Below are 18,531 nucleotides of genomic sequence, written 5' to 3' on the forward strand. Positions count from 1 at the left end.
CTGCCCTGTGCAACAGCCACTGCTTGCTCACAGCACCCAGCCAGGGGCTGAGCAGCAGCTCTGCTGGAAAGGCAGGGCTGGCCCAGGGGCTCCTGTGTCCCCATCAGCTGCAGGAGCCCAGAATGGGGTGGTGGAGAGGTGGGGGTGGCAGGATCCATCCCTTGAACATTTCCACCCCAGTGCTGTCCTGCACTGCCTGTGTCTGATGAACCTGCCCTCCCTCTGTGTGTGGGGATGAGGGAGGTGTGGGTGGGCTTCGGGGGTTTCCAGACACCTCTACTACTCCTCCCTCTCTGCCTCAGTTTCTCCATTGCAAAAGCACAGCTGGGGTGGTGCTCCCAAGGGCTCCTTCACCCTGTTTTTGCCATGGCTGTGGGGCAGGGAGGTGAAGGACAGGGGTGGTGGCAGGAGGCCAGTGTGCACACAGCCTCCCCAGCCCTGCCTCGCTCTGTGCCTGCTGTGGCACCCCCTTATCAGCTCCTGCCCGGTACGAGGCTGCACCGAGCACTGCTGTGGTCTGGCATCTCCCTGGTGCCATCCAGTTCCTGTCACAGGGACAGTTGGACAGGCATGGGCACCCACTCCCCACACTGGGTCACTTAGCCCTGAGGAGAGGGCATTTAGCCCTGCCCCATGGCAGGGTGTGGGGGAAGCTGTGACAAAATAGCCTTGTCTTTCCCAGACAGGTGAATAAATAGGTCCCAGTTCTACCATAAACTGGTGCCACCTCATGGGTGGCGTCAGGGCTTTTATGCCTCTAATCACTCTCCAAGGATGCAGGAGCTGCCAGGAAGCTCCTCCTGGAGCTGTTGTGGTGTCCAGGAACCAGTTGGCACAGAGCTGGGCACACCTGGCCGTGTCCTGCTCTGCCCCTGTTTTTGGGATGCCTTGCAGAGCTGGCTCCTGGCACACCCTCTCACCATCACCCCGTGGGGTGGAGCAGGCTCAGGGGTGAAACTGCTGGCTTCCACCTTTGCAACTCCTCCTAGCCAGGGGTTTCCATGGGTCAGAACAGGCTGTTTCTGTGGCACAGAGTTTTGTAAATAACCCTGCAACCACTGGCTTCGTCCCTCCCCTCCACCTGCTGGGAAAACTTGCAGGACCAGTTTCTCCTCGCGGATGCGGATGCGATTCCTCCCAGTTGCCCTTCGCGGCTCTTGGCTGCCCTGGCAGCCAAAATCAGAGCAGTGGGGGGTAAACTGGGCTGGCACAGCCTCCCTGTGCCCCTGCCCTCCGCTTCCACTGCCCAAGCACTGCCACAGCCTTTGGGCTCTCCGAGGAGATCTCGTTCCAGCTGCTCCCCCACAAGCCCCGTGGCACATCCCAGCCCACCACCCACTTCCACCAGCTCATCATGTGGGTGCCACCAGGCACATCTGCACCTCATATCCCTTAGAGCTGCCCAGTTCTCACAGACTGGCACGCTGGGGCAATCAGAAACTGCCAGCACAAGGCGGAGAGGTCCCTGAGGGATTATGGTGGCAAAGAGAAACTTCTTATTGCCCCTGGAAGATGGCAGGAGATGGCTCGAGAACCTGGCACATTGGGTGTGTGCCAAAGTGGGGGTTCTTCTTTTCCACCTGGGATAGAGGGTGAGGAAAGGCAGGAGGGCAAAGTCTCTCTGCAGGGACCTTGGGCAAAACAGCCAGTGCCATGATGGGAGCTGCACAGAGACCAAAATTCCTGGAGATTTGCAGGGTGCACTCTCCACCGGCATTACTTGCCCCAGGGCACAGCAGGCGAAACCCTGTGTGGTGCAGGCGCCTGTGCTGCCAGGGAGTGGGCAGTGATCGGTAATTTAGGAAAGGAGCCGCCCCCTCCTTCCTGGGAATTAGCATCGATGGGAACAGGTAGATGAAAAGAAGGAGGAGCTGCACCTCTTTGGGTTTGTGCTAATAAAGAGGGTAATAAGAAGCAAAAGCAAACTCATCCAGCATTAGTTGCCAAGGAGTGCCTGCTGTGGGGAATTGCCCCTGCCTGCTGTAAAAGCTGGGACAGGATGTTCCCAGACTGGGGAGAAGAGGATATCCTTGAAGGGCTCACTCAGGCTGGTCCTGGGGAAGAAGTGAGGCAATGCACACTTTCCCTGGCACAGACTGCCTGCCCGACTCCCCTTCTCCTCAAAAATAAACCATCCTGAGTGCCAGCCTGACCCCAACAGTGCTTTCTGGGCAGCTCCCAGCCCTAATTATGTTGTGGGGATATCAGAGGAGGCGATGCAAGGGCTGTTCAAGAGGCAGCAGGCAGGAGCTGCCATTGAACTGTGTGTTAATCATTAATGCTGCACCGGGCAGGGACAGCACAACAAACCTCACAGCAATCCTGGTACCCAGTTGAAGATTAATTTGCCACCTACCTTAAATGTGGGAACAGGAGGTGGCAGCCCTGTGTCTGCAGGCACAGCAGGGAACAGGGACAGGAATGGGCTGGGTGCAAGGAAAGGACCCCCCTCAAAGCTGGGAACAAGGGGAGAAGCCAAGCAGAGCCCCTTCCCGGGAGCAGTTTGGGCACCTTGGCATTTATGACTTTTTATTCATAAACACTTTTGGCATTTATGGCTTTTTATGAGGCAGAGGGTGCTGAAAATTTAGGATCAGTTCCCTGGGCTGGGATGCAAGTGGCTGGGCACAGCATCACTGACTCCCTCCCATGGAGGGAAGGAGATGGGGCCAGCACAGAGCATCCTTCTAGTGATGACATCTCTCCATTCAAGAGGACTGGGTGTGTTTTCCCAGAGGACTCTGGCTGGAAGGCTCTTCCCTCCATCTGTGGGGCACAGAGGAACCCATGTGCCATGGGAAGGGTCAGCCTAGACCTTGTCTCCCACATACCAGCCCGTCATCGAAGCACAGGGACTTCCTGCTTCCTCAGCACAGAGATCTCCAACAAAAAAACTATGATGCATAAAAATAAACACCACCGGAAACTATGCAAAATTCCCCACCCCCCACAGGCTCTGGAAAGGTCAAGTTTCATGCCAACACTATTTTGCTTTTGTTTAATTATCAGCCAGCTCCTGGGAGGTGGGGCAGCCCGGACAGGTTCTCCTTTGTAGGGCTGCACAAAGCCAGGGAGGCCGGGCTGGGGGGGCTGCAGGGCTGGGTGAGAGCTGCAGCTGGGGCAGCACGTGCTGCAGCTGCTGCTGCATGGGGCTGAGCTGGGGCAGCCACCGGGTCAGACTTCAGGGCGGGCAGGTGAGGGGACAGGGGCCTGGCCAGCTCCTGGGACAGCTGAGAATGCTCCAGCACCAGCAGGATGCACCAGGAAGTGAGCGAGACCCTCCAAAAAGGGCAGGATGATGAGTGACCCGGCTCATCTAACAAGCGCCCCGGGGTGATGAACCCTGGCATCACCTAAGAGGGATGAGCCGAGGCTCTCCATCAGCCTGGCACAGGTTCTCCCCTTCAAGGGGTTAACCTGCTTCTGCTGTCATCCCTCTGTTTCAGGAGGGGGGGCTCCTATAAACGCAGCGGTTTGGAGGTGTCAGACCTGAGCCCGGGTGCTCTGCAGGGCTCTGCCCTCAGCAGGTGGATCCGCCTCTCACCCACGGTGCCCTGGCACAGACTTGGCACCGCAGGGCTTGGCTCGGCAGGAGGCGGATGTGGAGGTGAGAGCCCCTCTCCAAGGCCCTGGGACTAAGTAAAAAACTGCTGCCAGGGTGTTGCCTTGCCAGAAAGGTCCTGGGAGGGGCTGTCAGCCCAGCCTGGCTGCAGGGATCAGGCAGGGGAGCAGGAGGCAGCAGGTCGGGGCAGCAGGACGCAGCTGGTCCATGCTAGTGGCTGACACTCTCCCACTACCACTTTATTTCAGTCCTGTGGTCTCTGCCCCAGAAATGGGTGCATCCCCAGCCCTCCAGGCTTCCCTGCCCCATAGGGGCAGACATTTGGAGTGGTCAAGAGTGTGACAAGGCTGTAGTTCCCAGGACACAGGAGTTGGAGGTGCCAGGAGGAAGACAGGAACGAGTCACCAGGCAGTTCGTCACAGTTTCTATCAGTTGATGAAGATAAAAGTGATAAAAAGCTTGAGGAGGAAACAGCTCACAAACCTGTGCCAGCCCTGCTGGCACTGCATGGCACCACACAGGGGACCTCTGCTGGCACAGGCCTGGGGCCACTGTCAGCTCACAGCCAGGCCGGTGCAGCCCTGGGCAGAGCAAGCCACCAGAGGAGAGGGCTCTGTCCTTTCCAGGCAGGACCCCAGAGCCAGGGACCCCAGCCCTGTTCCCTGCACAGGGCCAGCTATGAAACACACGAGGCTCAACAGCTTTGCAATGTTTACTCTTGAAAAAATAATTCCATTCAGAAAGCGTCAAACCCTGGTGATGCCACACACCCAGCCCTGCCACAGCTGCCACTCCTGAGCCTTGCTGGGGGGACAGGGAGGGATGGTGAACAGCACCCCGTGGGCCTGGCATGGTGTGTGCAGAAGGGGGAGCCTAAAGCCCACCAGCTGAGTCCTGCTGTCAGTGAGAGCAGGGAGCCACAGAGCCCTGTTTGGCAGGGGAGGAGAGGAAACTCATGTTTAGCCATCCCCTATCCCTAGGAGCACCTTCCCCAGCCCCAAGAGGAGCTGGGAAGAAGCCAAGCCTGAGCCCTACCCGAGAAGGGCAAGAGGATGCACTTAGTTTCCAGGGGAAGAGAAACTGAGCCTTGGGAACAGAGGTGCCAGGGAAGGGCACTGGAGAGCCATTGGGAAGTTCTTCCAAAGCAGGGCATGGGGAGCGAGCTACTTTTTCTCAGAAAGAAGTCAAATCCCTTTTCCATCCTCATAAAAGCCCTGCCTTACCCTGAGGGCTAGCACAGGGGCCACCTGCCCCACTGGCTGCCAGAGCACAGTGCCATGGCAGGGCAGCACTGGGATGGCTGGGGAGGGCAGGGCTGAGCCCCAGACCACAACTGCAGCCTCAAGGGTGCCACTCTGCACGCTCCTGTTCCCTCCTGCATCCATCCCATGCCATCCCTGCTGCTGGGGCAGGCAAGCAAGGGACTGTGAGGGTCAGAGTTCCTGCAGTCATGCTAGAGCTGTGCTGCATCCACACTGGCATCATCCTGACCAAGAGGAGTTCCCTGGTTCACAAGTTTTCATTCCTATTCTGGGCAAGGGAGAAAAGCAGGGAACAGAGAGTGGAGCCAGGGGGACAAGAGACAAACCTCCCATGACTGCACCTGTGCAGGCTGGGGGCTGCCAGCTCTCCATGCTGCTTCCTGTGATCCATCCCTTCCCAGGAACAATAAATAAATAAGTTAGTGTAGTGTAGACCCCAATGCTCAGTTCACAGTGAGAAAATGAAGGGGAAGAGCCCCAGTTACCTCAGGGAAAGGGCTGAGCAGCAACTCCTCCTCCCAAAGGCAAGCCAGAGCACTGCATCCCTGTCCCAGGGCAGGGGATGGGCAGAGGATGGATCTCCTGCTGCACAGATGAGAGGAGGAGCTGCACTGAGCAAGGGGACCAGGACTGCCCCCTCGGGGTGCAGGGACATTAGTACCAAATGGCTGGGGATGGGAGGGGCCCCTGGGACCTTCCTAAGGCACGGAACCCCCTCCCTCTCCCTCTGCACAAGGGGTGTACCACAGTGGGAGGGCCAGACTGCCCATCCCAGACCAGCTCATAGCTTCCCTGCCAGCAACTTACCACAGTAAGGCTGGGAATTCAGGAGAAGAAATTCCCTCTGCCTTCAGCAAAAGCAGGGGGTACCAGGGCAGGGAGGACGGAGAGGCAGGGTACAGTACCACAGGCAAGGACCATAGTGCAGCATCTCCTGCTCCAGATGACCCTGGCCCACCCAGCCCCTGCAGCCAGGGGATGATGCCTGCTGGCTGCTCCCTTCTCACTCTGCAAGGCACTTTCACCCCCTCTCCCACCACCCAGGGGCAGGGCTGCTCCCCACACAGAAGGTGGGTGAGGACAGTCTGAGCCAGAGCACACAGCCTGGTCCACTTCCACCTACAATCACCTCCAGCTTCCAAAACTGACCGCCCTCGTGCTGGGTGTGGGGTGTCCCTCTGTGTCTGCAGCAAGTCCAGCTCCTCTCCAGCATTCCCTTTCCTGTGAGCTGGGCTGCACCAGTGCCTGCAGCCCATGCAGCAAAGCCAGTGTGCAGGAAGATGTCCAACCCAGCACACAGTCTTCAAGGTGCATCCATTGTGCAGGTAACAGGAGAGATGCTGGAATATCCCCTCTTCAGCACTGTGTTCACCATGGGGCACAGAGCCAGCAGGCAAGAGTTAATAAATAACACCCAGCTGGCAGGCTGCAGCACTCGCACCATGCTGCCTTCTCAGGACTTCAGGGCCTAAAAGGAGAGCAGAGGTGCTTTTTGAGGCCCCCTCTAGGCTCCAGTTGAGCATCTCCTTCCTCCAGCCTTGCCCAGCCAGGGGGCAGAAGGAGCAGCGTTAGTAGAGTGTCTGTGTTAAAAAAACCAAGTTCCTGGGATTGGGGTGGCATATCTACAGGGAAGGACCCTGTCCTGTGCAAGGGAAAGGGAGACCACAACGGGGGGCTGGAGGGAGCCCAACATCTGTTTTTGCAGCCCAAAACAGGAGTCTGTATCCAGTGACCAGCCTGTGAGAGCTGCTGCCATCTGTGTCTCTGCACCATGGAGGTCTCTGTGCTCCCCTGGTCCCCTTTGCTTCCAGCTGCCAGCCTCACGTCTGCTCTGCTGCTGCTGCTGCCACCGCTGGCACGGCTGCTGCCCCCTCCTCCTTGGCAGGGGGCTCCATGTAGATGGGTGTCACCGACGAGGGCTTCTTGGACCTGCAGGTGAAGGGGCCTGGATGGGAGCAGGCATAGCTGATGGGTCCCCTCAGGACCCAGTTTCCAACAGCACTGCCTGGAACAACATCATCTCCTTCCCACTGGGACATCCTCCAACCCTGGGAATATATCCCGTCCCCCGTCCCACCACACGGATTAAGGAGTGAAGGTATCCCCGGAGGACTGGGCTGGGACATGATGGTGTGTGCCAGGCAGGGGACAGTGCTGTAAGGATGGGGCACTACTGAGCCCTTTGTGTCCCTGGTACTCACGAGTAGGGGGAGGCAGGGACCCCCACCACAAGGAAGTGGTTCTTCTTGCGGAACAGCCGCCACAGCCCCTTGTGGTTCCCGCGGACATCCAGGTCCCAGATGTGGAGGCACTAGGATGGTGAGGAGGGAGGAAAAGGCATCAGAGCCTGGGGATGGACCAGGGCCAGCTGTCCCCCTCGCATGGGAAGAACCACAATCCCTGCCCTCACTGAAACACAGCAGAGAGGGCTGTACCCCAAGACCTGGTTGGCACAGGGCTGCATCCCTCCAGCCACACCCAGAGCTTCAATATCACCCAGGGACACCAAGAACCCATTTGGTGAGCTGTGTCAGTGCCATGGGAAAAACCCAAGAACAACAGCAAGGTGTTTCCCAGCGAAGCAGAGACCAGTGCAGGGTTGAGGACAGGCCATGTCAGGGCCCTCACCTTGGCAAGTTGAGTCCAGGTGGTGAAATCTGCTTCCTGCTCCATCCTGATGAACATGACGTAGACCCTGCCCTCGGTGTCAGGCACGAAGGAGTCCTCACAGGGGTTCTTGCTGTGGTCCAAGACCTCAGCCTCACTGTGGAAATGGAACAAGGAGTGAGAGGGGACCCTACCTTCTCCCTGTTCCCACTTCAGACATGCAAGATGTGGCTGGGGCCACCAGGGCCACCTGCACCCTTCCTTCTGTTCTGGTTGGTTCACCCAGTGCGTCTTGTGCTCTTTCCACCTTCCAGCAGGCACTCACCCCAGGAGCCGATGAATTTCAGTCTCATAGTTATCCTTCCTCAAGCTGTTGGAGGAGGAGAGAACACAGAGATCAGAGGGCAGAGTCAGATAGTTTGATCCAAATTTAAGACTGTCCCAGTGTTAACACTAAAGGCAGCTGGAACCAATAAATGGAGAGCAGGGACTGCCACGCATTCTTGATAAGTGGCAGCAAAACCTTGAACACGTCCACCTGGAGCAGAGGGTAGCCAAACCCAACCCTGCAAAAACCACTGCCAGAACTCCCCAGCAGAGGCCAGTGTGCTGATGCAGGAGGTTATGGCCATGCCAGATGGGAGATGACTCCAGCACAAGGAGACAAGGGTCAAACCAAGCAACTGTTTCATCAAGGTCTCATTGTGACCAGTACTCACCTCTCCACATTTTTAAGCTGGACATTTGGAACAGTGTTGAACTTGTGCTTCTTGAAATAGGCTTCCTGGGAGAAAGAGAGGGTAGGGAAGGAAAACCAGGTTTGATCATGGTCAGCAACACCTGGAGATGACCTCAAGCATCCCCAGTACTTGGGGAGGTGTCTGAGTCAGAGCTCAGCAGCAGGACAGGGCTGGGGGCTGCGGGAGCTCACTCACATGGAAGTAGCCGTTCATGTTGAGCCCCACGATGCCGAAGTGGTAGGAGCGCGAGATGTCCGGGATGATGCACTCCCGGCCCTTCCGCTGCTCGGGCATCCGCATCCACATGTCCCAGTCCCAGAGCTGGGGAGGGGAAACTGCTGCTCACACTCAGCTCTGGGGCCATCCAGGGACCTTTCTGGGTGCCCACACCAGGTCCAGCCCCTTTGGCCCCAGCGCTGTGGATGGTTGTGCCTCCTCAAGTCACTGCCTGTCCCAAATCCATTCTGCTTGGGCATCCTTCCCAGTATAAGCACAGGGATAGCCTCTCCAGGAGCTGTACACCCAGGGACTGGGTGAAGATGAGGGACTGCTGATGGGCAGACATGGGGGTGTAGATGAAAGAGTCATTCCAAGGCACTCACCTTCTCAGGGGTTGGCCACTTTGGCTCCAGCTCATCCTTGTACAGGCTCTTCCGGAGCACCCATCCCAGGCCTGGCATGGTTTCCACACGGTACAGGAGTGATGGGTCCTCAGCTGTGTGCTCATAGCCCTGCAATGTTATGGGGAGTGTTCAGCACCCTGAATGCACCCATCCCCCAGCAGAAAAAGGGAGGTATCGTGCTCCATTGAGTTCCTCATTATGTAAAGAGGGGAACAGCCACTGGGAAGCACACGGCAGGGGCAGGAGGGTGATTTTCAGGGACACTTCTGAAGAGTCCAGGGCTGGGGAGACAGACCCACTTAGGGTGACAGTGGGGACATATGTCCTGCTTTAGAGATGGAACCTGGACCCCAGTCTGACACAGAAACAACACAAGGCAGAGGTGGCCCTGCACCACCATCCTTCCCTGACCCACCTGGTCATTCCAAGCAGAGATGCAGTACAGGCTCTCATCCTCCTCCAGAAGGTGTATTGACTGGCTCAGAAAGCTAAGGAAAGAGTTGATCCATGTCAAACCCTTCTACCATGCAAACCAAGGCAAACCCTGCACCAAGAGATGAGCTACCCCCAATTGCTGGAACTGCTTATCCCAATTTTTGGCCTGAGATAACTGGTGGGAGACCAGGGGAGGAGCACCCAAACAAGCTAAGCTGCATCTCACCATGGGGAAAGGACAGCATTGTCTCCTGACCATCAGTCTCTTCTCCTTAGGAAGAAACAGGAGCCTTATTAGACACTGCCCCTGTCCTCTGGCTATGGGGCAGCTCCAACCATGAGAATGGATCAGTGTCCCCAAAAAGCCCACCAGGAAGAGATCCCCAGCCCTGAAGTCACCCTGCACTGATTGCCAGGACAGTGGCCTCACACTCTGAAGGCAGAGCTCAGTTATGGCTTTTGCCTGGGGTCTGCCCAGCCTTAGGTAAGTGAGCTACAGCTGGCAAAGATCTGGCCTCTCCTGAGCATCCAGGGAGCTTCCAGGAAATGATCCCACACAGGAACCCCCAACTTCACCTGAAGAAGTCAACAGAAATGTCAAGATCTTCTTCCAGAACCACAGCAAATTTAGCATCCTGTAGGGCAAGGAGAACATCAGAACGATGGAGATGAACAGGACAGAGCAGAGACACAAGCAGTGTGCTGTGCCTGAGAGGTTCCTTGCCCTGGAGGACTGATCCCAGCTGCTGTGGGACAGGGATCACAAACACCAGGGGAAGGCTGTGCTGTAGCAGCCTCACTCACCGGGAACAGGTTGAAGGTTGCAGTCAGACTGGCTTTGTAGTGCTACAAGAAAAGACAATCATTGTCTGTGTTAGCATCAACCTGGCACAGATCTGGGGCTGAGCCTGCCTCCCTCAAATGCTATTCCAGGTCCCTGGAAATAACTGTCCCAAGACTTGAAGGCTCTCTCACCTGGGAAACTCTGGCATTTTTAATGCTGATGGGAGTGTGCTGTATTCCTGAGAGGCCAAACAGCTCCACAACATCCATTGGCTCCTGCAATGGAAAAGTGCAAAGCTCATCAAATGTGTGGGTTATTCTCCCCTCCCCTGCCAGTGTCAGCTCCCCAGGAAAACAGGAACATCCCCAGCATGTGGCTGTCTTCTTGGAGATCAGTGATGCTCAATGTAGACCCTGCAGCACAGAACTTGCCAAACCCTTGTGGCCCTTCAGCATCATCATGACTTTGTTAGCCCTTTTTGCAGACACAGTTGTATCCAAGAATATCTGGGAGGTCCTGATTCCAGCCCCCCCACAGACAGTGCAGAAAGCAAACAGGTATAGCCAGGACCTCCTAACAGCTGCTTAATGGCAAGACCACAATCAACCCAAATTTATCTCACAGCTGCCAAGAAAAAGACCTTTCTGACCAAGGACAGGGGTCAGAAGTAATCCAAATTTGGGCTGAGGTATCCCTGCCCCAAGAAGGAGCCACCAAGGCCTTCTCCATCCCCTTACTGTGCATCCCAACTCCTGGCCACAAAAGAGAGAAGGAGCTCCCATTGTACCAACCCTTCCCCAGGTATCCACCATGGCAGCTCGAGCATCCAGGCTGCCCCCTTGTAGCTAAGGGATGCTGCTCCAGTTGCCATGGCAATGGATGCTGCTATCTTTAACTGCTCTGATGTGGTGCAGCAAGAGCCTGCATAAACAAGCCAGCTCCCCCAGCCCCACAATGTGGCAGTGGTGGGAGCGACCAGCAAGGGAACAACTGTCTTCGTCCCAAGGCAACTAGGCAGGACATCAATGGATGCTGCAGAGATGAGGCCTAGCAAGTTCCTGAGATCTGTTCAGATCCCACATGCCTGCCCCAGAGTACATTCCACCGTCAGAGAGACAGTGGAACTCTCCAGGGCTCTCCAGGGTTGAGTGAGAGGAAGGCCTTTGCCTAAAAAGGGCCAGTTCTCCTCCACCTGGTCCCAACTTCCACGAACCTCAAGCTTTGAGCCTTGGGAAAACACTGTTTTGTGTCTCTTCACCTCTTACTGAGAATGGAGCTGGACAGGCATGGCTGGACAGGTTTGTTCCTGTCCATGTGAAGCAGCTGGACAGGTGATGTTACACCCAGAGCCTGCTCAAGGGGCTGGCAATGCTCATCAAGTGAGAAAAGGGGATGAGGAGAACCCAGCATGACCACCATGTGCCATTCCTGCACACCAACCCCCTCCTGACATGGGGATGTCAGTCCTGGCCTTTGGAAAGGCCAAGGCAGCTTTACCCACACCCAAGGCTTGGCTAACTTTGGCTGGCTTTGTGTAGGAGCAGGAGAGGAGCAGTGTGACACACAGCAGGAGGAAGGTAAGGAGGCTCTCAACTTGCCACCTTCCAAGGATTGGGCCAGCACTGGGCTCAGGGAGCAGGGAGCTGGCCACAGGGATCTCTGGCAATGCTCTCACCTCGTAGTAGCCATCAATGAAGACTGTGATCATCTGTGGATTGACACCCTGAGCCGACAGCAAGGAACGCAGCATCCTGCGGAGAGACAGAGGGACCTGAGCGCAGCACAGCCCCAGTGGGCACAGGCCCCTCAGCACAGGGCTGTGGATCCCTTGGGATGGGTAAACTGTGCACCATTAGGGAACGGGACCTACCTACACCTTCCCTTGCCCTCCCCAAGGTCTGCCCTTGGTGCTCATGCAACCCCAGGAGGAGGCTGGATGCTGCCAGCAGGAGAGAGGGAAGGGCTGGGGCCATGCCTGGTCTTGTGGCAGGGAGCAGAGGAGCTGTGCCCTCTGGGAGTGCTTACCTGTACAGGTAGTTGGGGCGGTTCCCTGCAATCACAGCTACTGGCACATCAAACACTTTATTGTCTTTGAGCTGGAAGAGAACAATGTGTGTGAGTGGGGGTGGGAGAGGCCCTGCAAACCAAAATGATCCTATGCCACTGAGTGCAGGATCCAAAGGGTAGGGACCCATTGTTAAGACAGCAGAGCTGCATAGTCCTATCTCTTAGCTCAGGGCCACACCAACCAACCAGGACGCCCTCAGCACGACTGAAAACCCTACCAGCTTCCCTTACTCACCTCACCTCTGACCCAGCTCCAAAATCCCAGTTTGCATCCACTCAGAGACCTGTGTCTGAACCCTCCAGCACTGAGCTAAGGACAGCCCAAAAGTCACAACAGCTGCTCTGTCCTTAGATATTCAGACTCTGCTGCTTACACTGATATCCCTAGAATAGGGTAACTATTCCTGGCAACTCAGAGCAAAGGAATTTCCCTGCCCCAGCATGACCTGCCCCCAGGTATTCACCCCACCTTTGCTGGGGCTAAGGGCTTGCCCAGGGGCAGTTTGCATCACTCAGCCAGTGCTTAAGGCCAGTGCTCTGCATCAGCTGCAAAACACACCTGGTCCAGCCCAGCCCTCCCTCCTGGAGCCTTCCTGCACTCACAGGATCAGGGTTGAACTCGATGGGTGTGGGGTCCTTGCAGCTGCAGACGCTGCCATATCCTTCCACTTTGCTGCAGAACCGCTTGCGGCGCCGGTTCAGCTCCGTGTCGGGCCAGTGGCACTCAGCATCTGGAGGCACCAAGGAGGAAAGACAGACCTGTCACCCTCACACACTCAGATGGGTGCTCCAGGCTGGGAAACCACACACACGGCTCTCCCTGGGCTCAGCCAGCAAGTCAGTCCTTGGCAGTGAGCAAGCAACACTTTGGATGCCAGACACAACCCCAGGAGCCATTCAGAGCCCAACCCCGTCTCTGGCCTCTCTGAGCAGCACCGAGTTGTTCAAGGCCAACAGTCAGAAAACTGACCAGACCAGGTCTGGTTTGGAGAGGTGACAACTGGCCATGTTCCCTCTTCTCCATCCTCACCTTTTCAACAACCATGCCTGGAATTGCCATGGAAGTAGGAAGAAAGGGAGCTAGGCCCATTTTTAAAGTTACCATCATAATCTCAAAAAGCCTTAAATGGCTTTGACTTAAAACCAGGCAGCAGGGAAACATCTCCCAGAGACACCACAGAGCAGACTGTACTTCTTACCTTCTACAGATGTCAAGTGAACTTCTGTCTTCAGCAGAACGGGGTCACCCCACGTTGAGAGGGCAGGTGACTTGGCGTGCTTCTCCCCATACACTTCTCCTGGAGCAGGAACACAGGGTCAGGACTGCCTGGAAGGGCCCAGCCCCACTCTGTCATGGCATGACAAGGGGCTGTCAGCCTTGGGGACAGCTTGGCACCTTTTCCCATTGGCCTCTGGCGAACTGCTGAAGGAACATGTTCTGCCTCCATATCCCCAGGTATACCCTCCTCACCCCCAGGAACAGAGCTGCCACTCTCTGGGACTTGTTCCCTGCTCACAGAGCCTGTTGGGGATGGGCTGGGCTTCTCTTCACCTGGCTTCTCCCAAAGAAAGAAGCCACAAAGACTCTCCCAGTATGTGAAAGACTCACCCCCCTTCTTGCCCACAAATGTCCACATGTCTCTCCAGCTCAGGAAAGGTGCAACTTGGCTCCCCAGGCTTTTCAGAACATTCTTGGCTGTCTCCTTGAGGTGAAAGGAGCCTTCATCCTGGAACAAAACACAACCCTGCAGCTGAGGTCTGGCTCCTGACAGGGAAGTCTCCCATCAATACCAAAGGGGTACAGGGCCCACTCCTACCCTTGAACCAGTTGAGCCAGAAACCTTCAGGGTCTCTGTGCCACTAAAGCTGTCAGTGGCTTCATAATGGCCCACAGGCAGGTCAGAGGAATCATTAACTCCTGTTTCCTTGAGACCAAATTGTTCTCAATAAGGGCCATGTGTTAAGCAACAAAGCTAAACACAAAACCCTTGAAGCAGCACAGCACTGCTTGCACAGCAGCCCAAACCCAGCACAGTCCACAGGGCCCCTGTAAAGCCTGGACTTGGGAGCCAGAACGATCCCACCACATCCTTATATTTCCTCACATCCATTCTCCACCTAACCCCTTGCTTATTGCTGTGGGCTCTGACACATCTGCTTTTTGCTCTCCTGCTTTGCTGGGCACAGCAGTACCTGCAGCAACAAGGGAGAGCAAGAGGACAAGGGAGGTGATCCAGACAGGGAGTCACAGCTCCATGGGGATGTGACATTTAGTCCTGGGAATGCTTGATGACATTTAGGCTACTGCCCAGATGAGCTTCAGGACATCCTGACTCAAGATGACTTTTTTTTTGTATTAGGGTCACACCTACCTTAATGGTGAAGATTAGGATCCGGCCCCGGGCAACCATGTTGAGGAAAAGTACCATGGCTTCATCTTCGTGCGGGGAATAGGTGTCAAAGACCCTCTTGGCCATCACATGTCCCTGTTGGTATTCATACGTCAGAAGGATCTTAAATACTACATGGTATGGACACACAGAATTATGGAGATCTGCCCTGGAATCCTGAGCAACACAGGGAGTGGCTTTTCCGGTATGCCAGGGAGTCAGTCCCAGAGTTAGTCCCCAGGCAAGCTCAGCCCTCTGGCCTTCCTGCACAGAGGTCCATGGGCAGCATCACCCAGCCCCACAACTCCTCCCCTGCCTGCTCCCCAGGGACAGCACTCTTTGGATGACCATGCCATGCTCTGCAAACTGCACACAAAAAGCACTCAGGGCCTTCCCTCCTGGCTGCCCCTGGCCTCAGGCAGCCAACAGCTCAAGAGCAAGGACAAACTGCCCAGTTTAGAAAGACACAGGGATGTTTTACCGTGGCCTGATTTAAGACGATGACATGGATCCCTCTTCCCTGCTCCCGAGCCTCATCTTCCAGGACCTGCAAGTGGATAAATTATGAGAATCATATGCCAAGACCTCTGCTTATTCCCTGCCCATTCTGTGCAGCAGAGTCCCCAAACAAGAGGCAAATCTCTTTGGCTTTGCTGATGGCAGTGATGGGTGCCAAAGCAGAAGTCCTGGAAGCAGAACTTCTTGGCAGTCCCCGAAGAGCTCTCACCATTTCTGTTTGTGGCTTCACCCGTTCAGCTCTGCCCACCCTCTGCCCACAGGACAGCCAGCACCCGTCACTCACCGTCGTCCCATCCACAGCCACATAGACCTTTGACCTGCTGGAGTACACCTCGACATCCAGGACCTTCTTGTTGTTGACAGGGTGCCTGGGGACCTCCACATTCAGCATCTCATCATCTGCAGCAGAGAAACTCCCAGTTTCAACCAGTCAAAGCACCTCTAGCTCGTCCCTGCTCTGTGCTAACCCATCCAGAAGGGCGTGCCCAGCAGGCACCCCAGCCCAAGGAGTCATGGGTGGGAATTTACAGGGATGGTAGGTAAGGGGAAATACCAAATGACAACAGCTCTAACCCCACAGAGATCTCTGCAGCCAAATATGCTAAAGCCTTCAGTAGACAGACCAGGAAGGGAGTAGCATTTTCTATTAATTTTTGTTAAACTCACATGCACAGACCTGTTTTTCATAATGTATCTGGTCACAAGTTAGCTGTGACTTAAAGAAACCCTTAATTTGCTTGCTTTCAAAGCACAACAGGATGCTGCCCCTCACCATAGTCCTGTGCAGACTCCTCTTCCTCCTCATAAGCAGCTCTCCTGGTGTCCAAGATCAGCTTGATGTTCACAATTACAGTCACAAGCAGGAAGAGGACAGCACCTGTCTGCAATGCAAGATGTTTTGTGTTAGAAATTTGTAAGTAACAACCCCAAAACCAGACCGCCTTGGCATGGGCTGCAGGGCATGCCAAGGAGATCCTGCATGGGATCACAAGCATCTGACATTTCCCCTGATTTTTTCTGAGGAAAGCCAAGAGAAAGAAATACAGGTGACTGGGTTTCATGATTAAATGCATTCATCACCTGGAGAGGACTGACTCCTTGATATGTGAGAATTAACCCACTTCCAACATATCCCTGCTTCCAGATCTGTAAGCAGATTCCTGCTAAATTATTACATCAAGCTTGAGGGTCCCTGCAGGCAAAGAGTTTGGTAATTCAGAGTTACAGCTCCCAGGGTAACCTTCACTTCTGCCTCTGCTGCAGCAACACTACTCTCACCCATCCCTCTGGAACCATAGGAGGCACTCAGGGTGTTCAGAAGAGGAGATGCTGTGCAGCTAAATCAAACAAAGGGAAGAAGCTGAGCTCTGATTTCAGGAAACTGCACTGTACCACAGGCTGCAGAGAGCAGCCTGCAGCCTTACTGTCTGCAGCAAACTTCAATTGCAACCCTTGTGGATGCTGACACAGAGGGCTTGGGAAGGTCCAGGGGCTGTGGAACAGACCCTTGATTCTCTGAGGTCATTAATGGGGCTGGGATCACACACTGGCCTGCCCTTGGTGAGAGGCACTGAAAGGATTTCTGCCCTATCTGTCCAGCTACTGCCTCAAAGCTCTGTGCTGCTGCTATCCCTGCCAAGCAGGTCCAAGGAGTAACTGAGGAAAATTGAAAACCAGCAATAAGATGACACGATGATATAAATGTCACTATGGCATTTTGGCTTGTTAATTTGCTGTTGACTCAGGACTATGAGCACCTTTTGGGATCTGTGCACAGAGAGCTTTTAATTAAGCACGAACAGAGCTGTGGGCTCATGGAGAGGCAGCAAGGCCACCTCACCAACCTGCCCAGACCTTCTGCCCTGATCAGCATGAGGGAACAGCCCTGGTGACCAGAGTGAATAAGGCAATAAGGAGTAAGAATTAAGCAAGACCAGCAGCCAGGTCTAGCAGAGCTGGCTTGGTCAAAGCTAACTAATGAATGCTTGGCTGCTGTAGACCTGGCTATTCCATACCTGCAGCTCTGGTCTACCTATTTTAAGCCAAATGTTCATCTGTGTTTTAAGCAGTGCCACAAACTAGAGATATGTGCAGTCTCTGCAGGCTTTAGCTCGTTGCCCCAGCATGGTGAGCAATGCCTGCCTGAATGACCAGACCCATTCCCAAGCCTTCAACACCCTATCAGACACAGAACTGAACAGTCTTCTTGCCCTGGGAGTCCTCATGAGCCTTTGTCCTACCAGACACATGCAAAACCCTCCCCTGCTCCCTCCCACAGCAACCAACTGCCAGATCTCATGAGCTCCTCTCAGGAAAGGCCCCTTTTCTGTGTTTTGCTGCCATGGGGCCAAACCTTCCTGTCCTCACAGCCCCAGACTCCCCCCAGGACGCCGTCTCCACCAAGGATTAGCTGTTTTACAACACAAGCAACCAAGCCTGAGGCCTTCCCAGACACCAGCTGCCTCTAGCGCATGAGATCCTATTACCAAGCCCTATTTTCTCTGTCCACCTGTTGTGCCTTAGACCAGGCTCGGTTTGCAAATCAAACAGCTAAAGGCTGAGCCCTGCAGCAATCAGCATGAGTCCAGAGCCAGGTTTCTAGCTGAAAAGCTTCCCAAGGCCACCTGGATAATTGTATCTCCTCCCACAGCCAGGTCTCAACAGGTCTACTGGCAGCTGAAAGGAGCTGCTACACATGGCAGACCCTTCCACACACAGGCACTTGGAGGCAGCTTCTTGGGGAACAAGTTATGCTTCCTCAGCATGTCAGGTCACCCAGACTACCAGCAGACGCACTTCCACCCATGCAGCTGCTCCATAAACTTGTAAATCCTGTAGATTATCCCTCCTAAGCTGCTGCAGGGCCGCGGGTGACTCACCTGGCACAGCTTCCGCAGGGCGCGCTGGTTCATCAGCTTGTACTTCCAGGCGAGGTACCAGCTCCGCTTCTTGTGGGGCTTCACAGGGGGGTTGGGCTTCCACTCCTCCATAGTCCCGGGGGCTGGCAGGGGGCAGCCGTGTGGGGCGGGGGTCAGGATGTGTGCTGCTCTCCTGTCATGTCCATCGGGGCTCCCTGCCAGGGGGAGAGAGCTGCCTTCAGACCCTCTCCCCAGCAAAGACAGAGCCTGGTACAAGCAGTGGCCGTGGAGTGCACTGATGTGCCACGAGCAAAAGCCCTTTGGAGCAGCACTCTGCTCCAAACTGCTGGGAGCAGTGCAGGAGGCCAGGCTTTGCTGCAGGGTGAGGGGAAGCCCCTGAACTCATCGGCCAGCGGCTGCCTCTGCTCCAGGCCAACCCTCAGCGAGGCTGCAGCAGTGCCATGGGCCCACTCCCACGCTCTGGGAAGGAAAAGCAGCCCAAAGTCACAAGCAGACAACAGATCCATCAGTTGTTATGGAACGGGCCTCACTGGCCGTATGTGCCAGGGGTCCCTGGTGGAGAGACACCCTCCCCACCAACAGCCCCATGCCCGCTGTCGGGGCGCAGCCAGCCGGACACGGGGAGCAGCACCGGCCCAGCCAGCAGCCCTGGGCAGAGGCGCG

At 55.6% G+C, this 18,531-nt stretch overlaps 1 protein-coding gene across 1 annotated transcript in view; it reads right to left on the bottom strand.

The window, feature by feature from the left end:
• Positions 1 to 4,256: 4,256 nt before the first annotated feature.
• The window catches only part of POMGNT1 (protein O-linked mannose N-acetylglucosaminyltransferase 1 (beta 1,2-)), a 17,972-nt gene continuing 3,697 nt past the window's right edge, over positions 4,257 to 18,531 (bottom strand). Inside the window, exons 2-22 of the mRNA XM_005423139.2 lie at positions 17,869 to 18,062; positions 15,762 to 15,870; positions 15,273 to 15,388; positions 14,952 to 15,017; positions 14,453 to 14,566; positions 13,690 to 13,807; positions 13,280 to 13,378; positions 12,684 to 12,811; positions 12,039 to 12,109; positions 11,689 to 11,764; positions 10,205 to 10,288; positions 10,034 to 10,075; positions 9,806 to 9,864; positions 9,210 to 9,282; positions 8,774 to 8,902; positions 8,367 to 8,492; positions 8,151 to 8,215; positions 7,757 to 7,801; positions 7,453 to 7,588; positions 7,026 to 7,135; positions 4,257 to 6,753 (exon numbers count right to left, since the gene is read on the bottom strand). Coding sequence (XP_005423196.1) covers positions 6,645 to 6,753; positions 7,026 to 7,135; positions 7,453 to 7,588; positions 7,757 to 7,801; positions 8,151 to 8,215; positions 8,367 to 8,492; positions 8,774 to 8,902; positions 9,210 to 9,282; positions 9,806 to 9,864; positions 10,034 to 10,075; positions 10,205 to 10,288; positions 11,689 to 11,764; positions 12,039 to 12,109; positions 12,684 to 12,811; positions 13,280 to 13,378; positions 13,690 to 13,807; positions 14,453 to 14,566; positions 14,952 to 15,017; positions 15,273 to 15,388; positions 15,762 to 15,870; positions 17,869 to 17,979 — 1,986 coding nt within the window. The 5' untranslated portion in view covers positions 17,980 to 18,062 and the 3' untranslated portion in view covers positions 4,257 to 6,644. The remainder of the gene's footprint in view (positions 6,754 to 7,025; positions 7,136 to 7,452; positions 7,589 to 7,756; positions 7,802 to 8,150; positions 8,216 to 8,366; positions 8,493 to 8,773; positions 8,903 to 9,209; positions 9,283 to 9,805; positions 9,865 to 10,033; positions 10,076 to 10,204; positions 10,289 to 11,688; positions 11,765 to 12,038; positions 12,110 to 12,683; positions 12,812 to 13,279; positions 13,379 to 13,689; positions 13,808 to 14,452; positions 14,567 to 14,951; positions 15,018 to 15,272; positions 15,389 to 15,761; positions 15,871 to 17,868; positions 18,063 to 18,531) is intronic.

The sequence above is a fragment of the Geospiza fortis genome, unplaced genomic scaffold (assembly GCF_000277835.1).
Source record: "Geospiza fortis unplaced genomic scaffold, GeoFor_1.0 scaffold333, whole genome shotgun sequence".
In the NCBI taxonomy this organism is placed as follows: Eukaryota; Metazoa; Chordata; class Aves; order Passeriformes; family Thraupidae; genus Geospiza; species Geospiza fortis.